The 22245-nt window shown below is 36.5% G+C and overlaps 2 protein-coding genes and 1 long non-coding RNA gene across 3 annotated transcripts in view; 2 read left to right on the plus strand and 1 right to left on the minus strand.

Annotated features, from left to right (window-relative positions):
* Positions 1–517: 517 nt before the first annotated feature.
* pigb (phosphatidylinositol glycan anchor biosynthesis, class B) lies at positions 518–12225 on the minus strand. Its single transcript, XM_007251868.4, has 12 exons — positions 11994–12225; positions 11128–11257; positions 9793–9910; positions 8997–9101; positions 8250–8380; positions 6386–6526; positions 5849–5900; positions 4947–5158; positions 4402–4466; positions 3985–4204; positions 2516–2696; positions 518–732 (listed from the first exon to the last, which is right to left on the minus strand). Exons 1-12 carry the CDS (start codon positions 12127–12129, stop codon positions 622–624), a joined length of 1602 nt encoding a protein of 533 aa, XP_007251930.3. The 5' UTR covers positions 12130–12225; the 3' UTR covers positions 518–621.
* Positions 12226–13600: 1375 nt separating this feature from the next.
* On the plus strand, positions 13601–15671 carry LOC103046468 (uncharacterized). The gene is made up of 2 exons (XR_454969.4): positions 13601–14012; positions 15236–15671. It is a non-coding gene; the product is annotated as an uncharacterized LOC103046468 (long non-coding RNA).
* Positions 15672–18487: 2816 nt separating this feature from the next.
* The window catches only part of rab27a (RAB27A, member RAS oncogene family), a 45205-nt gene continuing 41447 nt past the window's right edge, over positions 18488–22245 (plus strand). The window contains exon 1 of the mRNA XM_007251869.4: positions 18488–18706. The gene's annotated coding sequence lies outside the window, so the exon portion shown is untranslated. The remainder of the gene's footprint in view (positions 18707–22245) is intronic.

Consider the following 22245-nt stretch of genomic DNA (forward strand, 5'->3'; position numbering starts at 1 on the left):
TTATTTAAATGAGTAGGAGCTCTCCACAGCCTTTCTCCCTCCTCTGGTCTCTACTGCGCAGACTCTGGTCTCTGAATCGCCAAAATGGCGGAAGATTTTGGCTTCATTTTCATTGAATGAATGGGAACGGCGACACGGCGTCTATCTTTATATACAGTCTATGCAGTTTAGCATGAACTTGCTTGTTCGTGTTTTGCCATTCAGCACAAGTTAACACTAACATTTGAAAAACGCTCAGACTATACATTGCATGGCTGGCAACAGCTTGTTTTTGCATAAAAAAGTAACAGATCTGGTGAGATCTCTTTATGGAAGGGTGATTTTGTGCAAAAGAACTTCATGAACATGTTTAATATATCCCATAGACTTATTGCTTGTGTAAAAAAATAAGTATATGTCTCCTTTTGCATTTTAAGATACAATTTACATATCATATTCCCAAGCCCTTGTTGCTGGTTTAGGCTGAAATTGGTTTAATATACCCCCTTCTTGTTTCTACTGAAGAATAAAAAACACATTTTACAAAATCAGTTTTTAATTAGAAAAGCTGCTCACATTAGTGTTTGTTAAAAAAATAAAAACGTAAAGTTAGCCTGAGCTCTGATTCTGTGAGGTCTTCAGTTATTGTCCGTATATCAAAATCTTCTTCCCCACTCGTCCTTCGGGAAAATGAGTGTGAAATACTTCAGCTTGTTTCACAAACCTGTTTCCATCCAGGAAAGCTGAAATTTCCTACAATAAACAGTTAAACAAAAGTTAAGTACTTTTATAATTCATATTATCATTTTATTTGTGTTTATATGATTGATAAATCAGAATCACTAGTGAGACACACATGATATGTAACATATTAAACAGACCAGACAAGAGCACAGCACACAGACCTTTAAAATAATATAGTAGTTGTACATTTGTACAGACACACATACATTTGCCTCATCTGGTTATGCTAAAGGTCTTCACTGTTAAGTATATATTATAGCACTGAAATTATTATTTTTATTTTAGAGAAATTAAAAAGTTAAGATCTGGACAAAGGGGCTCAGAGTGATCAAGCAGGCAAAGGTGCTGCCACTGGGATCTGAGGACAATTGGTGTTGCTCTCTTTGGGTGGGTAGATGGCGCTCACTCCTCTCACCCCTCCCAAGGTGATGTTGGTCAGCACAGGGCGTCTGTGAGCTGATGTATCAGAGCCGAGTCGCTGTGCTTTTCTCCGAGTTAAAAAAAAAAAAGTCTGTGGCTGACTTCATGTGTATCAGAGGAGTGACAGATAAAAAAGTAAAAAAAAAAAAAGATCTGAACAAATACATTCTTAGTAAAATACTCTGTTTTAGAGAAACCAACAAGTCAAAATAGACCCGACACAATTTCTTGCAGCGCTGGACAGAATTTAATTGTTATTGGCAGGAGTGAGAGTTTAATTCATCCAGGTGATGTGGGAGTGGGACCACATATACATGTAGAAAAATCCCGCAAATTAATAAATAGTCTAGAAATTTATAATAAGCATGCAATGATGCATAACAAAGAAAACAACTAATCAATTAGTAAGATTATTATTAATATTAATAAAACATGTATTCATTCATTTAACTAAACTAAATGTTATATATTTTTTTTTTTTACTCCTGAATCAATCTCTTCATCCACTGTACAGGCCTAAATCCACCTCGACTACAAGATTCAATGGAAGCAAAAAAAAAAAAAAAAAACTCAAAATATTACTGTGAAATATAAACATGAATAAATCAAAGCAGAGGATGGACCAACAGACACACACACACAGATGGGACAATTTCAGCATCTCCAATTCACCTGACTGCATGTGCTTGGACTGTGCTAAGAAAAGGGCCAGCGCTATCCAGCACTATATTTCTGTAATATTTAATTACATCATTATTTTTTAAGCATTACATTTAATTAATTCAAGTTATATTAGGACTGTGGGTGGGAGCGACAGAAACGTGTACGTGGTGGGCGGCTGTGGGATTAAAACGTGAATTTTGGCGGGAGGGGGCAGTAACAGGACTAAAACAAGTGGGAGCGGGCAGGAGAGGGTTTAAATAAGCAGTCCTCTGCAGACCTCTATTTCCCAGTGGTGGTTCATGAGGGGTTTAAATGAAGAGTTTAATGCTTCTACATTTTTTCCCACCAAAATTGTATGAGACAAATTGCAGAATTTGAGACGTTTATTCGGCTAACAATGCTTGCAATAGGGGCATAGCAGTGCACATGCAAAGAAATCACTGGGGGCGAATGAAGGTGGGCTATTAAACAAAAGTCCATATTTGTTCTCATGTTTCAGAGGTCTACTGAAGGTGGTGGAAAACATGCCGGACATTGTGAAGCAAAACAATCCCCCAAAAACATATTATTACAGATTTTTCTCCCAAATCTACAATCATGAACACATTTAGAAATCATATTATTTACTATGTAGATTGTAAATAACTATTAAAATCTGAATCAGTAATGCATAAAACATACAAATGAGTTCTAGATAATGTGTAAATACCTTCTCGAGTGAATCGAATAAGACCACGTGTGAGGGCAGTGTGGACTTGTAGGGGAATGCCATCCTGAGCCACTGGAGGGGGTCAGAGTAGAACACGGCTGCTTCCTCTACATAATTCTCACTTCCTGTGAGATCCGGGGGACATTCCAGGAAGCGCAGTTTGATTGGACAGTGAAGGTGACTAGAGAAACAACAGGAATGAGACTTGTAACTTGTTTTGGTTATATATACACTATTTAAGCAGTGTCCAATTGTTCAATGTTTAACCAGATTACTGACGACTAAGTAAAGGCACAACACCTTTCTACCAATCACAGACAGGGAGTTTTAAGCAGGCTGTTTGCAGGTGTATGGATTAAGATGATAAATCTGACTTGAAAAGGGATTAAAAAACAGGACCAAACAGCTGATGACTAAAACAACTGAGCTGTAAGGGCACCTTTTTGTTTAGTTATTTTCATTGTTTTATTCCAGGATCTTGTATTAATGATGGAATATTTGGAATCATAATCACCTGTGCAGAAATAATCCAATGGGAGGCTCCTACGTTTTTGGTTATTTAAATCCATATGGTGACATTTTTTGGCCAGGCAGTGTAATTTTGAGATACCTTTTTTTATTGTTTTGAGATGATTTCTCATTTCAAATGAAGACCCTTTGTTATTTTAACATGCTTTTGGCTATTGAAATGAAGAAATAAATTGTAACGTAATTAATTCATCTTTGTAGAATTTCAATGATTAAACTCGCATCTGGCTTAAATGTGCATTTTAACTGACAAATAAAAAAAGAGTTACTGAGGATAAATAAGCAAAATAAGGGGCACCAAGTCGTCTGGCAATCTATAGCGCTGCCACTCTGATCGGGACATTACTGGTTCGAATCCCAGTCATGCAGTTTGCTATCAGATGCCGGAGCCCCGAGAGAGCACAATTGGCCTTGCTCTCTATGTGGGTGGATAGATGGCGCTCTTTCCCCTCATCACTCCTAGGGTGATGTCGATCAGCACAGGCGTCTGTAAGCTGATGTATCGAAACCATGTCGCTGTGCTTTTCTCCGCATCAGCAGCAGTTCAAAAAAGAGGCAGTGGCTAACTTCACATGTGTCAGAGGAGTCATGTGCTAGTCATCACCCTCCTTGTGTTGTGGTCTCATTAGTGATGAAGGATATACAGCTGAGTAGCAACTGAATGGGTGGGGCAATTGGACTAGCTAAATTGGGAGAAAATGAGAAAAAAATAGGTTTTTGACCTGAAGGTTGCTGTCTCTAGACTAGCTGGACATTTCTGTTTATTCTTTGGACATAAAATCACACACTGCCACTGATTTCACTAGTTGTTCATTTTCTACATTGAATTATATTTAAGATTGTTAAAAATAAACGTTTAAATCAGATCTGTTTTTCTGACAAGCCATACTTCTGCGTGGTATTGAATGTGGTCACCTGACACCTAGCTGCAGGTAGCTCACCTGTACAGCGGGGTGGAGTGGCAGGGCATGAGGAACAGAACCTCAGGCGCAGGTGAGTCCTGAGAGTCAGTGATGTCACACAGGTGCTGCAGGTGACCCATAACATCCAGGACTCCACGCTGGTGGACCAGACCCGTATATAAAGCTGGAATTAAGTTCATCACCACTAAAGCGCCTGCAGCAGTCTTCCTCCAGCTGCGCAGCTTCACCAAAGACATACCTGGCAGACAGGTAGAGATTTTGTACAGTTCAATATGTATTGTTTTTAGTGAGTGACTGAGTTCTGCTCAGCATTGTTGCACAAAGATGATTAATAAACTGAACATTATCAACCAAGACGCTTCAGGAAAACTGGGTTTACATTAGTATTCTTATGAATTAAGAGAGGCTTTACTTTTTAGACATTGAAGAACTTACCACAAAATATCATGCAAAATGGAAGCACAGGGTAAATGAAACGGAACTCTTTATGGGCAAGAAAGCTGCAAGAGAATGTGCAGAGAACCACAGTCAGTGACTAGTAAGTGATAACATTTCATATTAAAAATACAGCTTTAAGTCATGCACAATGTGGCATATATGGTGCATGTAGGTACACTTATTGACAAAAAATGAGACACCAAAATAGAGTTGTTTGAATTTAAGATGCTTAGTTATTAGTATGCTTTCTCAATATGTTTGAAATGATTTTTAATTCTTTTGAGAAGCTTTTTCATTTATCATAAAACAAACACGTTTTACATGTTTTAGGGGTTATTTTCTAGGTGATTACAGTTCCCATTCACAAGATTTGAATCCTCTATAACATTTTTGGGATGTGTTCAAACTGGAGATTCTGAGCAGGAAATCCTCTTGAGAATTACGTCATGATGGATCAAAATGTCAAAGGAACAGTTCCTATCCAAGCACCTCCAAAAACTCCTTTACATTTGACTGGTACTGTATAAGTATGTAAATCATACCTGTAAACCAGGAGTGTCCACACGATGCTTATAAGCAGCACCCGGTGCCTCTTGGAGGCCAGTGTGCATCCATGCAGGAAGAGGGGGAGGTGAGGGCCGATGATGACCACAAACCCCTGTGTAAAGTACCAGTGCCAGGGGTGCGTCCCGTAAAACTCTGCCACATTGTGCACTATGTTAAACTTCAGAAAGTTCCACTGAACGAAGATCCACTGTGAGGAGGACAAAGCTGAAGTAAGTTTGTTGTCCCTCAAAACAAAAGTAATTCCTTACATAACTACAGTGACAAGCCAAAGAGACGCTGTGTGATATGATTCTTGTTCATGTCCCAAGACTTTTGCAATGTCCCATGGAAGCTAATGAATGCAGGACATGTGTGTGGAGTCTCCTGCTTTGATTGTGTGTGTAAGCCACTCTCATGTTTGCATGGACAATTTTAACCAGATGTTGCTGGTTACAATTATTACCAATGTTTAAACTCACTCACAGGATAACACCTCACAACTTATACAGTTGTTGACAATCCTAAGCTGCCCCCTAGTGTACTAAATAATAATTTATTTATATAATGCTATCCCATTACTTTTGGCATGCTAGTGTATGTACCGTATTTTTCAGACTATTACAAATTCATATAAATGATGAATTTATCAGTCAGGTTTTAAGTAGCAGTAAAGCCACTTTGCTGATGTACAGAGTTACAAAGAAGTTTTAGTCAAGTTTTTCCAGCACTGAGGCTGTAGCAGTATTAGTATTAGCTGCTAACTGCAGCGCTAGCTCTTTCGCTAATAAGCTATTTATTAATTTGTAAATGGGTTAATATTAAGTTTTGTATTGTACATCCTGCCCTGTCCTTCTTCTCCAATTACAGTAAAATAAATAAAATCAAAGAGTGTCTTTACCTTTCCATAGAATATGCAGTCTATAAGCGTAGACAACAGCAGTGTTATAGCCCTATAAGAAAGCACATATATTCAGATATTATGAAATGTAGGGCTGGGCGATATGCATCAATACTTATATCTCAATTTTTTTTTTGAATGCCGATATACGATAGATATCTCTATATTTTTTCATCTTATAAGATAAAAACTTCTGAGACAAAGCTACATGTTCCAAATTTTTACAGGCACTCCAGATTATTCAGGGCCATATCCTGTATATTAGAGTAGCCTCGTAGTTCTAGCAGATTTTTATATTGCCACAAATTAAAGGCAATTCAAATTACACTAGTTAATTATAAACAAAAGATTATTTAAATACTGATTTATTTTCCACTTCAAGTAGCCTAAAAACAAGAGACACATATCTTATATCTGATATGAAAGTATATTGATATTTCTTAAAAACTTGATATTTCAAGCAGCTCTAATGGAATGTAAATCATAAGTGTGCAGTATAGTCATAAATAATGTCTAGCGTCAAACAGAGGCACTTACGCAACAGGAAGGCCCTGCTGAGTGATGAGCCTCAGCTTGTTCTCTTCACGCCAAAGGTGATGAAGCAACAGAGGAAGCCATACGATTAAAGCCGTTGGGCGAATGATAACTGCCAAGGACACCAACGAGAGGTACTTCCAGCTACCAAAAGAAATAAAAATAGCACAATTTTGGTAAAAAAATGCAATAAAAAGGACTGTATCTTTAAAATCTTTTTTTAATCTGTATGAAACTGCTACATAACAAAAACAGAACATTTCAGTGCAACTGTAGAAAGTGAACTCTAAATGTGGTGCATGAACTGCGGTCTGTGGTGAGACAGTTCCTCTAAAGCAAAATAACATTTGTTTTTGAAGTAGTCTGAAGAGCGTTCCTCAAAAGCAAAGTAGCTTCATACTAATTATTACAGGGAGCATACAAATAATATTACACCCCATAATCAGAAAAGTTGGAACGTATGGAAAATGCAAAGCCAGAGTCTGTCCACAAGACAATGCTAAACCACATGCTGCACACATTACAAAAAAAAGCATGACTGAGATAGAAAGACGGGGTACATTTATTGGAAAGGCCTGTCTGTAGTTCTGACCTTTCCCCCATAAGTCCCCAATGAATTTTACCTTGATAACAATTAATCAACAATTATTTTAAAGGGATGCCGAGTGGTCCAGCAGTCTAAAGCTCTGCCACAATTATCAGGAGATCGCTGGTTTGAATCCTATTCATGCAGCTTGACACCCTTTCCCCTCATCACTCCTAGGGTGATGTTGCTCAGCACCAGGCATCTGTGAGCTGATGTATCAGAACCGAGTCGCTGCACTTTCCTCAGAGTGCGCTGTGATGCTATGCAGCAATACTGCATCAGCAGCAGTTCGAGAAGAGGCAGTAGTTGACTTCACATGTATCGGAGGAGGCATGTGCTAGTCCTCACCCTCCTTGTGTTGTGGCATCACTAGTAATAGGGAAAATACAGCTAAGTAGCTGTATAGCTGTATTATGTGTAGAGTTAATGGGTGGGACAATTGGCCTAGCTATATTGGGAGAAATGGTAGGAATAAAATAAAATAAAATAAACAAATTATTTTAAAGAACCACAGAGATTACATATGTTCTGTGTGTTTGAGTGCCCTGTAATGGATGTTGTAGACTGGACAGGGTGGAGTCATATGACTACAAATGCAGTTGTTGAGGCAGTGGTGGCTCAGTGGTTAGAGCACTGGGTTATTGACGATACTGAGTTCGACACCCAGGTTTGGCCACTGCCACTGTTGGGTCCTTAAGGCCCTTACATCCTCACTACTCCCTTAAATAGAAGGTGAAAGAGTGCAAGGTCTTTAACATCCACCAGCTCTGTGATGTCCTTATGGAGGAGTGGAAGAGGATTTCTGTAATGGTAATCTGTAAAGTTCTAGAGAAGTATATGCCCAAGAGTATTAAGGTAGTGCTGGAAAACATGGTGGGCACAAAAAAATATAGACACTTTGGGCACAATTTGGCCATTTTCACTTGTAGAGTGAAAATACACAGAGATGTATTTTCAATTTTGTTGCCAGTTGTTTAAACATTTATGGTGTGTGTTCAGTTATTTTGAGGGCACAGCAAATTTACACTGTTATACTGTAGCTGTACACTGGCTACTTTAAATGGTATCAAAGTATCCTATCTTCAGTGTTGTCCCATGAAAAGATAAAATAAAATATTTACAAAAATGAGAGTGGTGTTCTCACATTTATGAGATACTGTATTTTAACTAGAGTTTTCGTGACAGTCAATGAAAAAGAACTTCAACACAGGTGTTTGTGAGGGACATAAAACAAAACAAAAGAGTATTTCCTGTTGTACACATAAATTCAGTCTGACAGACCTGTTTTGTGTTTTGGTGCCATGCAGAGGGAAGTAGCAGAGAGCCAGCACAGTGAGCGAGGTTTCCATGCTGTTGGTGAGAGTGCGGGTGCAGCAGTACCAGGTGAACCATGAACACAGCTGGCAGAAGTACTTAATACACAAAGAAAATTAATAATGAAGAAAATGTTACTTAGCAGAGTGGTCTATTAAAAGGGCAACACATTCTTTATACTGTACAAACATGTGCAGTCTGGTTGATACTCAAAACTAACAGTGTTGTGTAACAGTGCTGACTTGTCAGACAGTAGGTACAGATTCCTCCCTCAGACAAAGTCTCCTGGCTAGTCTTGCTGTGCACTGTCTGAGGTTCTCTACCAAAATGACCCAAATGGTGTTTCTTCAACTGATCTAGCGAGTGGGCCTCTGGTGGGGGTTAACGGGTGAGGGGTGGTGCCAGGATGCTTCTATGCATGTTTACTCTTCGTGAGGTCACAATAAGGGAGCCATTCAAATGACTCATAGAAGTTTATGATTCCTGACACCAAACTCTTTCAGCTTTTATTTTTATTCTTAAAAAGCAAACCCCAGCTGTCAGCATAAAATATGCTGTAATTATGCATGTCACTAATAAAAGGTAATGTTATTTACCCCAACTAACATGATTGCTCAATATGTGTGAACTGGAGTTAAGCTAATGAAACAAGCCTGAATGTAAAAATCATATGAAATCCTGATGAAGATTGATGGTTCTATAAGCTTCTCTTACTGTCCATTTGGCCACTTCTGGATTCTCCAACTTCAGAATGAGGTAGTAAAGCTTTGCATCAGCAAACGCTGCGAGAATGGCCTGCAGGACTCGAGGGAGCAGGATCTGCCACACAACAATGACAACAATACAGCATGATTTTGTTATATACCTGTAAAGCACTGCTGTCACTTTGACCTAATTAAACTCAATTTCTTCTTCCATAAAGACACACACATCTCAACATTTTTGCTACATTTACTTAGTTTTAGTTTTCCTTTGCTTTTGTACTTTCTGTAATTTCCCACAAGTTAAGACTGTCCTTAAACCAAGACACATGAAACCAGCCACTCATTTTGTTTTAAACTGTTAAATTACCAGGGATGATAAGGATTGTCTAGGCCTGTCACAATAATCACATTATTGACTTATCGTACAACAAGACTTCAATAATATATGATACTGGTAATAATATATATAAAGTGGTATAATTGCTTTGTCATTCTATTCTATTATCGTTACGTCAGTAGCATAATAATTGTATTAAAATGAAATAATATTGATAATCGCAATAATTTCTCGGACAATATATTGTCCACAAAAATGTTATAATAACAGGCCTTTCTTTGTGAAGTATATAGGCTGTAGACTCTATTGTTATTAAACCTCTGATTATATAATCAATTAATAATGTCTTAATAATCACTAGATTATGGGATCGCTGATATAATTAACAGTGACATTATATGAATGTGAATGCATATGCATATGCGTATATTTACTTATGCAATACAATGTAATTCTGACAACCACTTACCAACAGCTGAACCGTATCATAACTCAGCAGGTACAGTATCTTATATATTACAGAGAAGAGCAGTGGGTAGGAGTAACCGCGGATACCCTCTTTCCACTCCCAGGTTTCGTAGCCATACGTAAGAACTCAAGTCAAGGATTTTACTGGGCTGTATAATCACTTTTAATAAATCCAACGTACAACAAAATGTGCCATAACAAAAAATAATGAATAAATAATTAGTATTTTAATATATTTCACATTGTCTACACTCTCCACTGTTTAACCTCAGCTAGCACCCCTGCATCCTGTACAGTGAGTAGGTGGGGAAACCGTGGACCCGTCCCCCCCATGACATGTCACGCACCTTCTTAAAAATGCCCACCAGAGCTCCAATGAACTGACTACCTCAGCCTTACAGAGGGGGAGAGCTGCTGATGCCAGAACAGAGAACAAGTATTCCTAGAGACTAGAGCCTCATAAGGGCCATAGCAGGAATGTTAAATAAATCCAGGGCGCCGAGTGGTGCAGCAGGCCAAGAGCTGCCACTATGATCAGGAGATCGCTGGTTTGAATCCCTGTCATGCGGCTTTCCATCAGCTGTCTTATACTGTTTTTTACAACTAATGTTGTCAAAAAGCAGCTTAACAGAACAAAGAATCAGACAAAACACTAAACATAGAATACAGAACCCCCAGTGAGCGCAGAGGCAAGGAAAAACTATCTCAGAGCTGGAGGAGGAAGAAACTTAGGGAGGACCAAAAACATAAGGGTGGACCATCCTATCACTGGTCAGACAACTTTTAAATGAACATTAAGTCATTATGCACTCATACAGGTCTAAAATATCAATGTGTATATCAACATGTGTAGGTAAAGTGAAAGAATTTGCACAGCTGTCTCTGGGAGGTTAGATGGCACTCTTTCCCCTCATCACTCATAGGGTGATGTCGCTCAGCACAAGGTATCTGTGTGCTGATGTATTGGAACCAATTTGCTGCGCTTTCCTCGGAGCGTGCTGTGATGCTACTCGGCAATGCTGACTAGCAGCTGAACTTGTAGTACAATCTGCCTAGCTAAACTGGGGAGGAAAAATGGGAGAAATTTTGTAATAAATCTTAAAAGGGAAAAAAATAATCCGATGCTATGCCCCTATCGCTAACACTGTAAGCATATTGGGAGAATCAGCTAAAAGCACTGTATTTCATAATGCTGGGGTGAACAGAAGTTAGCTATTTGATAAAAAGGCCCCTTTCCCCAGAGGCATGCCACAGTATGTTGAATGTTTGAGTTTGTAGTCTATAATAAAGCATTAGTAACTGCATAGTAAAGCTTTAATTGAAGCTGAGAGGATATTTGAAGACCATACGATGGGAGACTTCAAGTGACTGCCAGAATTCATCTGGGACGAAACTGGTCTGGACCAGGAGGCAGTTAACAAGGCGAAAGATCACTGAGATCACCGTTACACTGAGCCCGAAGAAACCTGCGACAACAAAAACACATTACACTATAAATACACATATAGTGACAACTCACAAAAAATAAATGTGTCCAATAATTCTGCTCTAACACTTTTATTTTCTATTGTATCATATTTAAGGACTGAAGATGGTATTTCCAGTCTTCCTGTAGCCCCTATGTTATATACAGCACTAGTCAAAACTCTTCTCATTCAGTGTTTTACTTTATTTCTTTATTTAATTTATCTTCTACGTTGTATGTTAATAGTAAAGCCATTAAAGCAATTAAGAAACATATAGAATTATGTAGTAAAAAAGTGTTTGTCCTCCACATTAATCCCCTGATCTAAACCTGATGAACTGAGATGGTGATTTGAGGTGATTTAATTGGGATGAGCTGAAGCTTCACAGCGTGAAGGAAAAGCAGCAACTATTGTTCAGCACCTCCAGAAACTCCTTCCTTCAAGAAGCTGAGAAAACTATTCCAGGTGACTCTCCCTCATGAAGACACTAAGACACTTTTTGTTTACAGTACAATTCTGCATGTGTTCCTGTACAGCTTTAATATAGTTTACAGTATTAAATTTACAATGTAAAAAATCATTAAAAGGAAGAAAACACATTGAATGAGAAGAGGTGTGTCTAACCTTTGACTGGTACTGTATAATCCAGAAAAAGGACTGAAACACTTCTCCTGTCTACAGTCTGACAGCAGTGAGAGAGAGTGTGTGTGTGTGTGTGTGTGTGTGTATGTATTACCGTGCTCTTTGAGTCCTGTAGGGTTTTTACTGTAGAGTTTAGATTTCCGTGCCCGCAGTTTCACGGGCTCAGAGGATCCGGACACAGTGAACGGAACGCGGGCGCGGATTCTCTCCATCACCGCCGGGAGCTTCATCACTCATCCTGCCATAAAAACACCGTCAACACCAACAACACCCAGGTAATACCTCCATTAGCCTTAGCTTAGCAGCGTGTCCACACAGCGCCGCGCGCTTCCGTGTTTGGGTTGTTACGTCACCATAGCGTAGTACAAAAGGTCTTGCTTTCAACAAAACATTTTTTTAACTATTATTTTTTATTTTTTATTTAAATTTTCAAACTACCCATAGGGAAGGAGGATACAAAACAATACAACATAAGAATAAATGCACAGGGATATTATACAAAAATAGAAAGGATAGAAACAAGAAAAATATTTTGGCGCTATAGTTTTGCCCATAGATGGATAGGGAAGGCTGACATCAATGTATCCCAGTATTATATAAAATGGTCCAGTCTTAACTGCATCATAAACGTGTCTTTTCATTGCATATATTTCGTATACAGCATCAATCCATTGTTTTACAAACCATTTTTATGATCTTTTTTAACCTTGCCTCAAAATGTGTATATATATTTGTTGCTAACTAGAATTAATCTACAATTTGTGGATGTTAAAATATTAACTGTTTTCTGTTTTTTTTTTTTTTCAGAATTTTCAAAATGTTTAATTAGGATTAAGAATTCCAGTTGGTAATTTTTAAATAGCCTTACCACTGTAAAACCTATGTTTTTTGTGCTTGAATTAAAAATGAGTTAGGCGATTATTTTAGGAGGTGTCGATATGAAAAACATAGCCAGAGCCGGTTTATAGAAAGGGTGCCCACTTCCTATCTCCACCGGTATGTTAGAAAATAATAACGACTAGAGAGAGCCCGTGAGCGAGCCCTCAATAAAAGTTGGTGAATGGAGCTAAAGGCTAAAACTGTAATTATAAATAGTTATTAATCACTGGTCTAAAACCTTACTATAATTTTGAAAGGTTGAAATATGCATTATGTTATAAAGCAAAAAAACAGCTTTTTTTTTTTTTTTTTTTTTTTACTGTTAAAGGGTTTCAGACAGTAAAGGCGCTAGCATTATTGCTCCAGCAATTAGTGCTGGCTGCTCGATATGCTGGAGTTTAAAATGTCTTACAACTGGAGTTTAAATGCTTTAAAATAGCGTCTTTGTTGCTGAAACAATTGATATTCTGTGGTGTATAAAAAATATTAAACATTTAGAAACATGTATTCATGTTAAAACATGTATTTTGCTCCATATCACTCGCCCTCTGGTGTCTGAAAAACTCAGAAACATTCTCAAATGGGCATGTGTTTTTTCCTACATTGTAAATGAATACTAAAATCATCCAGACTTTGAAGGAACACACAAGAAATTATGTACTACCTTAAAAAAGCGTTAAACAAACCAAAATACTCTGTGAAGTTTTTAGGTGCTCTTATCTGGAGTGCTGTTAACTAGTGGATTCTGAGGCTGGCAACTCTGATGAATTTATCCTGTGCAACAGATAAATAAAACATATTCTGGTTTAACACATAATTCTATATGTTTTTCTTTATAGTTTAGATGACTTTAGTATTAATCTTCAATACAGCACATTTAAAAATAAACCTCAGTAAACATCTCCTCGTGGCTGTATAAGAGAATAAATCAGTGTAATTGGTACTGATTATAAACACCATGGAAAATATGGCTAGTTAAATAAGTCGCTGTTTCGCGAATCTGCGTTTGTCCGCTCTGTGTTGCCGTACATGACCTTGCTGTCCTGGTATGGCAGCGCTGTGGGTAGGAGCAGCAGCGCTGATTTTAATACGTTTTTCTCTGTATTTATAGTAATAAATAATATTCTGTAGTCCTGCTGGTGGTGTAGTCAGTCAGTCGCCTGTCTCCGCTGTGTGTGAGAGTCAGACCCGCGCGCTCTGATCCTCCTGAGACTGCTTAATCTCCCGGAACTCGGTAAGAAGTACGGTTGGGCACGGTAATCACATCACGATATTTTACCCTGTTTACGCGATAACGATAATATTGGCGATATGATAGAACATTTAATATTTAATATTAATCTACAATGATAAAAAAATCAATAAAGAAAAAACATTGAATGAGAAGGTGTGTCCAAACTTTTGACTGGTACTGTATAATGTAAATTAAACATTACGTAGAAACAGCTTTGGTCTGTTTCTGTATAATTTGTAATCAACATTACTTAGAAAGGTTACTGTGCTGGTTACACAGTTACTATACGCTGAATTTTAATTCTAAGTGCTTTAGAAATAATTTATTTTAAAGCAAGATGAGCTGAAGAAGTTAGCTTAAAATGAGCATTTTTTATTACCAAACCAGCAACCTTGCTTGCTGACCCTGAACTACTGACGATATAAAAAAAAATAATAATGCTGTACTGATTTAAATTCTTTCTAAACTTCAGTTTTCACTTTCCTCCCATGCAGGTTGAGAGATGCAGATGACCAGTGTGATTTTTTGTCATAGGTGAACAGTATTTTCTGTAAAATGTAAACTGTAAACTTTAGATTATGCAACAAATTATCTAATATATGTATAAGAAATAATTGAGTAAAAATTAAATCTAGCATACGAAGCATATGAAATGTTATGCAGTTGCATGGTTTGAACACCTGAGGTCACAATCCCGCTAGTGTGAACCAAAGAACCAGAGGGCGTAAGAACAGAGTGGAGGATATGTCAGTCATTTTTGACTGCAGCCAATCACACAAGCGCTTTTTTCTGCTATATGGGGGGCTGGGGGGGCACCGTGATCATTGCACAAGTTTTGGTTCTCCAGGCTTATAAGTCTCCTTATTTTTTTGTCATTCAACATTTTTTGTTCCAAATATTGTGAGAAAATTAAATCATGAATCTAATCGAGAACAGAGTGAATCGTTACACCCCTGGTCATTGTATTATTAATGCTCTTTGTCTTTCCAAGAAAATTAGAACAGTAAGAGTTTCCCATTTGTATCAAGCAAGTTGTAGCCTGAAATTTATAAAGGATCATGATGACGATACTAAAACAATATATTGTGCCGCTTAATAGAAATAATTACTTTTAAAGTGTAAACTTTCTTTTTGTGCAAAATAGTTGCAATAAAATGTTTGTGTTAGTGGACTGCTAGTTGTTCTCTTCTGCATTAAATTAACTGAAATATTTCCTCTCTCAGCAGCAGACTTTGGTGGAAACTAGCAATAATTTTCGAATGGACTGAAAAGCTTTCTTTAGACTTGCCATCATGCTTCCAAGGCGGATACCATTCAACCAGATCGCTTTTGCAACTCTGCTCGGGGTAGGAGGGGGCATCTATATCTACAAACCCATGTTTGAACTTCCACGAAGGTCCAGAAGCACACCAAGCCAACAGGACATCAAAACTGAAGCAGACAGTAAAGGGACTGATCCAGGCGTACATGAAAATACTGCCAAACCAGCCGCAAGTGCAACAAATACTGGAGCAACACCAGAGGCTTCTGCAGCCAAATGAAGCTTGACAGTGATTCTCAAATCAATATGTTCATGCATCTGTGTGCCTTTGCAGTTTGTCTGTGTTTAACTAAATAAAAAGCCATGTACATATTCTAAAAATATGTATATATATTGATCCTGTGTATTAATTTATGGCCAATCTGTTTTTGTATCTGTTCTATTTTCATTATAGGTGACTTTTTACTCCACAACACACATCTACTCTGCATAACCCCAAAAAAGTAAAAGTCGTTCCTCTTCTGGTGTATGTGTTTATGAAAACCTAACACATATAGACAAAATAGTACAAAAATAAAGTTGGCCAATCAGGATACAGTGTTTAATTAGTTTTGACCTATTGGTTGTAAGTAACTATTGGAAGCGAACAGTTCAGCATCTGGTTTCTACCTCCTGGTTTCTGCACCCATTATCACATTTGTTTAGCTCCACTGAGCATAAAGGAGCACATTGTAGTTCTGTAATCACAGACTGTACAGCGGCTTTAAAAAGTATTCATATCCCTTGAACTTTTTCACATTTTGTCACCTTACAACCACAAACTGTGGCAAGATGTAAAAGTTGCTGTTCACAGACGCTCTCCATCCAACCTGGTTGAGCTTAAGCTATTTTACAAAGAATAATAGGCCAAAATTTCAGTCTCTTGATGTGCAAAGCTGGTAACAAACCCCAAAAGACGCTGAAGAAGCTGTAATTGCAGTGAAGGATGGCTCTACTAAGTATTGATTAGGTGGGTGAATACTTTTGCACATCCCACTTTTCAAGTTTTATTTGATTAAATTTTGTTTTTCCACTTCGAAAATTTGTGTTACTTTGTGTTGCGTCTATCGTTTATAATCTCAATATAATACATTTAAATTTGTGTTTCTAAGGTGACAAAATGTGGAAAAAGTTCAAGAGTATTTTATTAAATAGATTGGTGAAGCAAGAGTAAGACTACCGTTTCTGCACCTAAAATGATTTGATTAACAACGAGGTTTGGTTATGAAAACTTCAATAGCACATTATTGTCATATAGTAAATTTAAAGTTTTTTTTTTTACTGAAGTGGAGGTCTAAAGGGGGGACTTCTACTTTACCAGAGTTATATTTTATTTTTGGTATCTACTCAATTAATATACAGGTTTTGGGTACTTTACTCACTGGTTTTAAAGCACGAGGCCACAAGGTGGTGCAAAAATAACATCCACCAATTATGATGAAGAAAAGCAGCTGCTATTTATTTATTTTATATAACTATTGTTATGCTGTTATAAGATTACCATGCTGTAGAAAAGAAATGATGCAAATTGATTCTGAATACAGCACAGATGTTTTAACATGTAGTTAAAACCTTGTAAATATTAAAAAAACAAACATATAGACTTAATGTATAGAGAAAAAAGGACACTGTTTCACAAGGATTTAAACAAGCACAGGTATATATCCAGAATCATTAAAGTAAAAAGTACATTTTATTATATAAAAAGTAAAAGATGTATTGATAATTCAGACGAAATAATAGCATCACATAGGATAAGACAGATGCTAACCCTCCAAATTAAAAGAACCACATACAGTACAAGCCAAAAGTTTGGACAAACCTCTTCTCAATCTGTGTGTTTTTTTCCTTTTTATGATTTTTTTTAAATTGTTAATATAATATTGAAGCTATACAGGAACACATGCAGAATTATTTCGTAAACAGAAAGTGTTTAAAGGAAGATATGTTTTATACTTAAGATTATTCTAAGTATCACATATCTTTGAGGACAGATCTGCACACTCTTGATATTTTAATCTCAGTGTCTTCATGAGGGAGAGTCACCTGGAATCGTTTCTCAGCATCTTGAAGGAGTTTCTGGAGGTGCTGAACAATAGCTGCTGCTGTTCCCACGCTCATTCCAAATCATCATCACAGATCATCAGATTTAGATCAGGGGATTGTGAACACATTATTACTGTTTATTATATAGATCCATATGTGACCCTTAATCTTTTTATCTATTTAATATTAATCTATAATGTAATAATAAATATTTGAATAAAGAAAAACATTGAATGAGAAGGTGTGTCCAAACTTTTGACATGTAATGTTTGTATTGAAAAATAAACAAAATATTTTTTTAAACATTTGTAAATGCTTTATGAATTACGTTAGGTAAAAAGTTAGCATTTAACAGAACTCAATAGACAACAAACAACTGGTAATAAACAACAGATTTTGCTTGCATGTATTGTATTGCAGAAAAAAGTTAAAAGAAAAAAAACGGAATTTAATTTACTTTTTAAGGACTAAAAATATAGATTTACATTTGTTTTTTAAGTTATTTTTTATTAAACTTTTCTTGCATTTTCTTTTAATTACCTTTATTGCATTTTTTAGATTGCTAGACTAAACAATTTAATAATACAGCCATTCTGCACAAGGCTTTCTTGTTTAGATTTTATTTATAATTACCATTATTACATTTTTTTAGATTGCTAGATTAAAATTTACATTAATACAGCCATTCTGTAACAGTTGTCTGGTGTATTAAGAAAATAGTTTATAGGTTGTTTATTATTAAGAGATATTAATAAACAACGATATTATTGATAAAAAAATAACAAATATCAAGTTTCCGTTCCAGCAATTACTGAAAAAGTAGTGTAGTGTTGTGTTCAGTTATAGAAGCCTGTCTATCGTGGTCGGTGTGCTCTATTCTCTCCAACATCCTGGAGAAAGGAGTGAGGGAGGGGTAGGCCCTGTTTTGTTTCCCACCCGTACTCAACCCTCCTGTGCTCTGCTGTGCTAAAACTTCGAGCCCTCACGCAGCTCGTCTATTTGCTGTTGGTTTGCTTGTTCAGCTCGATAACCAATCGCAGCGCAGGAGGAGAGCCGCGGCTGGCCAATCCCATCTCAGCAAGGCGGGACTTTACCTAAAACAGGTGGGAAACGAAAAAGCGCTGAACGGGAAGTAGTGCTGCTGCTGCGTCAACCCCGAGAGACTTCAGCCGTGTGGACCTCGATGCAGGCTGTGCTTCAGCTTCAGGAAAAGCAAATTCAGCCTAAAGTAGCTTAAAGTCACTGTTTAAAACTAGACGCGTAGCTTTAAAAGGCTTTGGCGTTGGTATAATTTGCATAGCAGCGTTTTTTTCTTCAGAAATATCGACTAAGTGAAGGTAGCCGCCTGGTAAGTTAAACCCTTCTGCTGTCTACTTCTCTCAAAAGTTAATGAATTGGCTTAAAACTGTAAGTTTTTGCATTTTCTGCGTGATATAATATGTTTAAGCGTGTTAAACGCCCTTTCAGACACTTTTTTCGTGTTTTAAAGCATTAAAACTTTAATCGAAGTGATATTTCGGCTCACAGACTGGGAAAAAGTTGCAAAATTCCCAGTGCTTGTGACACATCACCTGTAGCTGATGTTTTAATGATGGATTGGGGGAGTTTATGGGAACAGGCAATGCAGTGCAGGAACTGGCAAAGCTGTGAGATTTTAAATGATCTAACCTACCCAGTTTAGCTTATATCTTTCTGTCTGTCTTGTCATGTGTCATCATCAGACACGTGGCTGTATGTTAGCACATTTAAAAGGGCTTTATAAACTATTTTCTTTAACCCGTAAGAGCCCAGATCCATTTCTGAATATTGATGCCATATCAAAAATGGAATCAGATAAATTCAGTGAGTGGCTCATTTATTTTTTCTTAATTATGTGCACATAATTGTAAATATTTAAAGTTAAACATGCTAAATTTATGGTGTAACATAAATGACACAACAACAATTTCATAACCTGTATTTTAACTAGTGGTGCCAATCTTTCAAAAAATCTATTACAATATTCTGTGATTAACTGCATTTAATCACACTTTTTTTTCTTAAGACATTTATATATATGTAAATAAATGTATATATGTAAATAAAAGAATAAATACAACAAATGTAAAATGCAATTATATTTTTATATTAGTGGTGAAAATTAAAATACTAGTGTATATACTCGCAGAATAAAGGCACTATCAATGAATGTCTATTTTCTGGTTTATTTTCATACATTTATATATTTTGGCATGACTGGGCTTTCATATAGTTTTGTGGCTTATTCTATTGTCAGGAGTTCTTAGAATATAAAACATTAAGACATTAATTTAAAGCTTTGATTACTATAGGGTTTACTTTTCCCTCAAGGGTACACAATATGTGAAGGAATCAGACTGCATTTGCAGGAAATCAGTAAACGTAAAATTGAGAGATGCCAACAACTTTAACACGTCTTCCTTTTTAAAACTTCCTATAGACACTATAAACGGACATAAAATACTCAAAATGTTTAAGTATTGTAACTATTATCTTCTGTTTCACAATTAAGACTTTAAGTTTGTCTAAATCTGGCGCATTCACTGCATGAATAAGGGATATAGATTATTGTATATACCTTCCCTGTAATGTGTATTATCATTTTTAAATAAAGTCAAAGGTCATATCTAATACCAAACATGCTCTATCTGCAGCCTGTTTGATTCTGATGATTGAAGAATTAAGATTTGACGTAGATTTTCACATGCTGACTAAGGAAATGTGTAAGTCTTCCTTTATTAGCTAATACATGTGTCTAGAACTAAGAGGAACCTGATTTCTGTGAGTAGATGCATGGTTTCCTTTCTACTAAATAAGACTGGTAGAAAGAATAAGGCAAGCTGGTTCTGTGCATTATTGGACAGTAGCTTTAATTAAAGTTATTTACCGTGATTACAGTTAATTGTGGTTTGATAAATATTTTAAAATAAAGAATATCAATAAGTTTCTTTGTTATACATTTTATTATGCTTTTTATATTATTTTATTATGATTTTCTGTAAAACAATTACAGTCCAGAAATGTTTCCTCCTTCCTTGTAGTCTGCAGGTTAGTTGCTGAGAGTGGATTGCTCAACCTTCTTTTTCTTATTAACTATATCTTTATAGTGCTCTACACTCCTGTGGCCAGGCATTGTTTTTGGACATGTTCTTGTTGAATAGAGCTGAAAGAGGAGTTATGTCATGTGTACTGGTATACCATTATTAATTTTACCATTACACTGCTATTACGTTTCAATGATATTGATATTTTTGGCCCTAAAGGTTAAAACAACATGCAAAATTGACATTTCCTGGCCCTGGGCTTGGGGAAAACCCTAAAAGGACACACTTCACATGTGCTGTTCTTGTCAAGTTGGGAGATGCAGAACCTTTCACTGAAAGTGAAAGAAGCTTGAGGCGAATGAGGCGGTACAGTAATATTACAGGATTTTATACAAATATGACTACACAGGTTACACAGGTTATGCAGCGCTACACACTTCTTGTGAGCATTGTGTGCTCACTTCACCAGAGTCACATAGTGAAGTTAGCAGCATATCAAGCCTGAAGAAATAATAGAGATGCTTGTCTCTCTATTACAATCAGTGGAGTATCAACATAATTTTAAAGCTGATATTTTAAGGTAAAATCGGCATACTGCTATCATTTGCATGACAATGTGGAAATTATATAAAAAATGTAGTTATTAGGTATCAGGGGGGATCTGTGACCAAACTTAGTGTCTCCTTTACATTCGAGTATGCAGTTGTGGTTGGGGGGGAGGTAATATCTAATATTAGTTTACATTATTTTGCTGTGTTAACATCAACAAAATCATAGGTCAATTTTTTTTTTTTTTTTTTTTTTTAAATGGTATAATTTAATTATTATACGTAGTACGGTCAAGAAAAGGAACTAAACAAATTCTTTGAATCTTTATACTATGAGACTTTAAGTACTTGTGAAATATGAGCTTAATAACTCAAAGTGAAGTGGAGTGAATTTGGATTTTATCCACATTTTACAGTTTAAATTAATACATTTTATGTGATTCCAACTTCTGAATACACAGAAAATGTAAAACTAAGATAAAAATTTCCTGCAGTGTCAAACCCATTTTTCACCTAATGCCAAGCGTGGGCTAGAGGCGTATAAATCCCCTAGTTTTGAGCTGATAATGGTGCTCCATCCAATATTTTTTGGGTAAGGTGGGGTGGATAGCTCAATGCAATTCAATCCTAATAACAATGCCCCAAAATCTAATAGGAAGCCTTTTCATGGACAGTAGAGACATTTATTATGGGTGCATCTTGATATCGGAATTAAATCAGTATCTGTATTTTCTGATTTGGTCGATAATTCAAACCGATACTTGCTGATGTATTTATTGTATGATTGAAAAGAATAAAGCATTGCTGGCCATGCTACTACAACTGGCCGGCAATGACTGCTCTACTTTAAAACCCGTTTATTTATGCTAAACATTTGTTTTAATAAACCTGTTTTTTTTTTTTTGTCCCTGTTAAGAGGGTTTAAAGCTGTGGGCGGTCTGTGTAAGGACCAGACTAAAGATATATACTTGTCACATCGGATATCAGCATCGGCACAGAACATCGGTGCACCTTTTATGAAACTTACTCAGTACTTAACACTAACTTTCAGTTTTGTTATTAACTTTAAATGTATCATATGATACCGTGATTTACTTGAGAAATTTCATTATTGTTTCCATATCGTCCAGCTCTAAATTAAAACACCCCTTTTTAAATAGACCCCTTTATTAAAGTTTCTTCAATAATTTTTATGTCATTTTTATTTCTGAAATACAAAGGATAAATTACATTAAGTGCTAGCCCTAATGTCAAAGAAACTAAGATTCAAACTAAGT

The sequence above is a fragment of the Astyanax mexicanus genome, chromosome 9, assembly GCF_023375975.1.
Source record: "Astyanax mexicanus isolate ESR-SI-001 chromosome 9, AstMex3_surface, whole genome shotgun sequence".
NCBI classification, from domain to species: Eukaryota; Metazoa; Chordata; class Actinopteri; order Characiformes; family Acestrorhamphidae; genus Astyanax; species Astyanax mexicanus.

Coding starts and splice junctions, on each gene's coding strand:
- pigb (XM_007251868.4), bottom strand. CDS start 12,129: ATGAAGCTCCCGGCGGTGATGGAGAGAATCCGCGCCCGCGTTCCGTTC. Junction 9,911..11,127: donor TCCCATCGTATGGTCTTCAA/ATATCCTCTCAG, acceptor TTGAGTTCTTAC/GTATGGCTACGAAACCTGGG. Junction 8,381..8,996: donor CAGAAGTGGCCAAATGGACA/GTAAGAGAAGCT, acceptor TTGTGTATTAAG/TACTTCTGCCAGCTGTGTTC.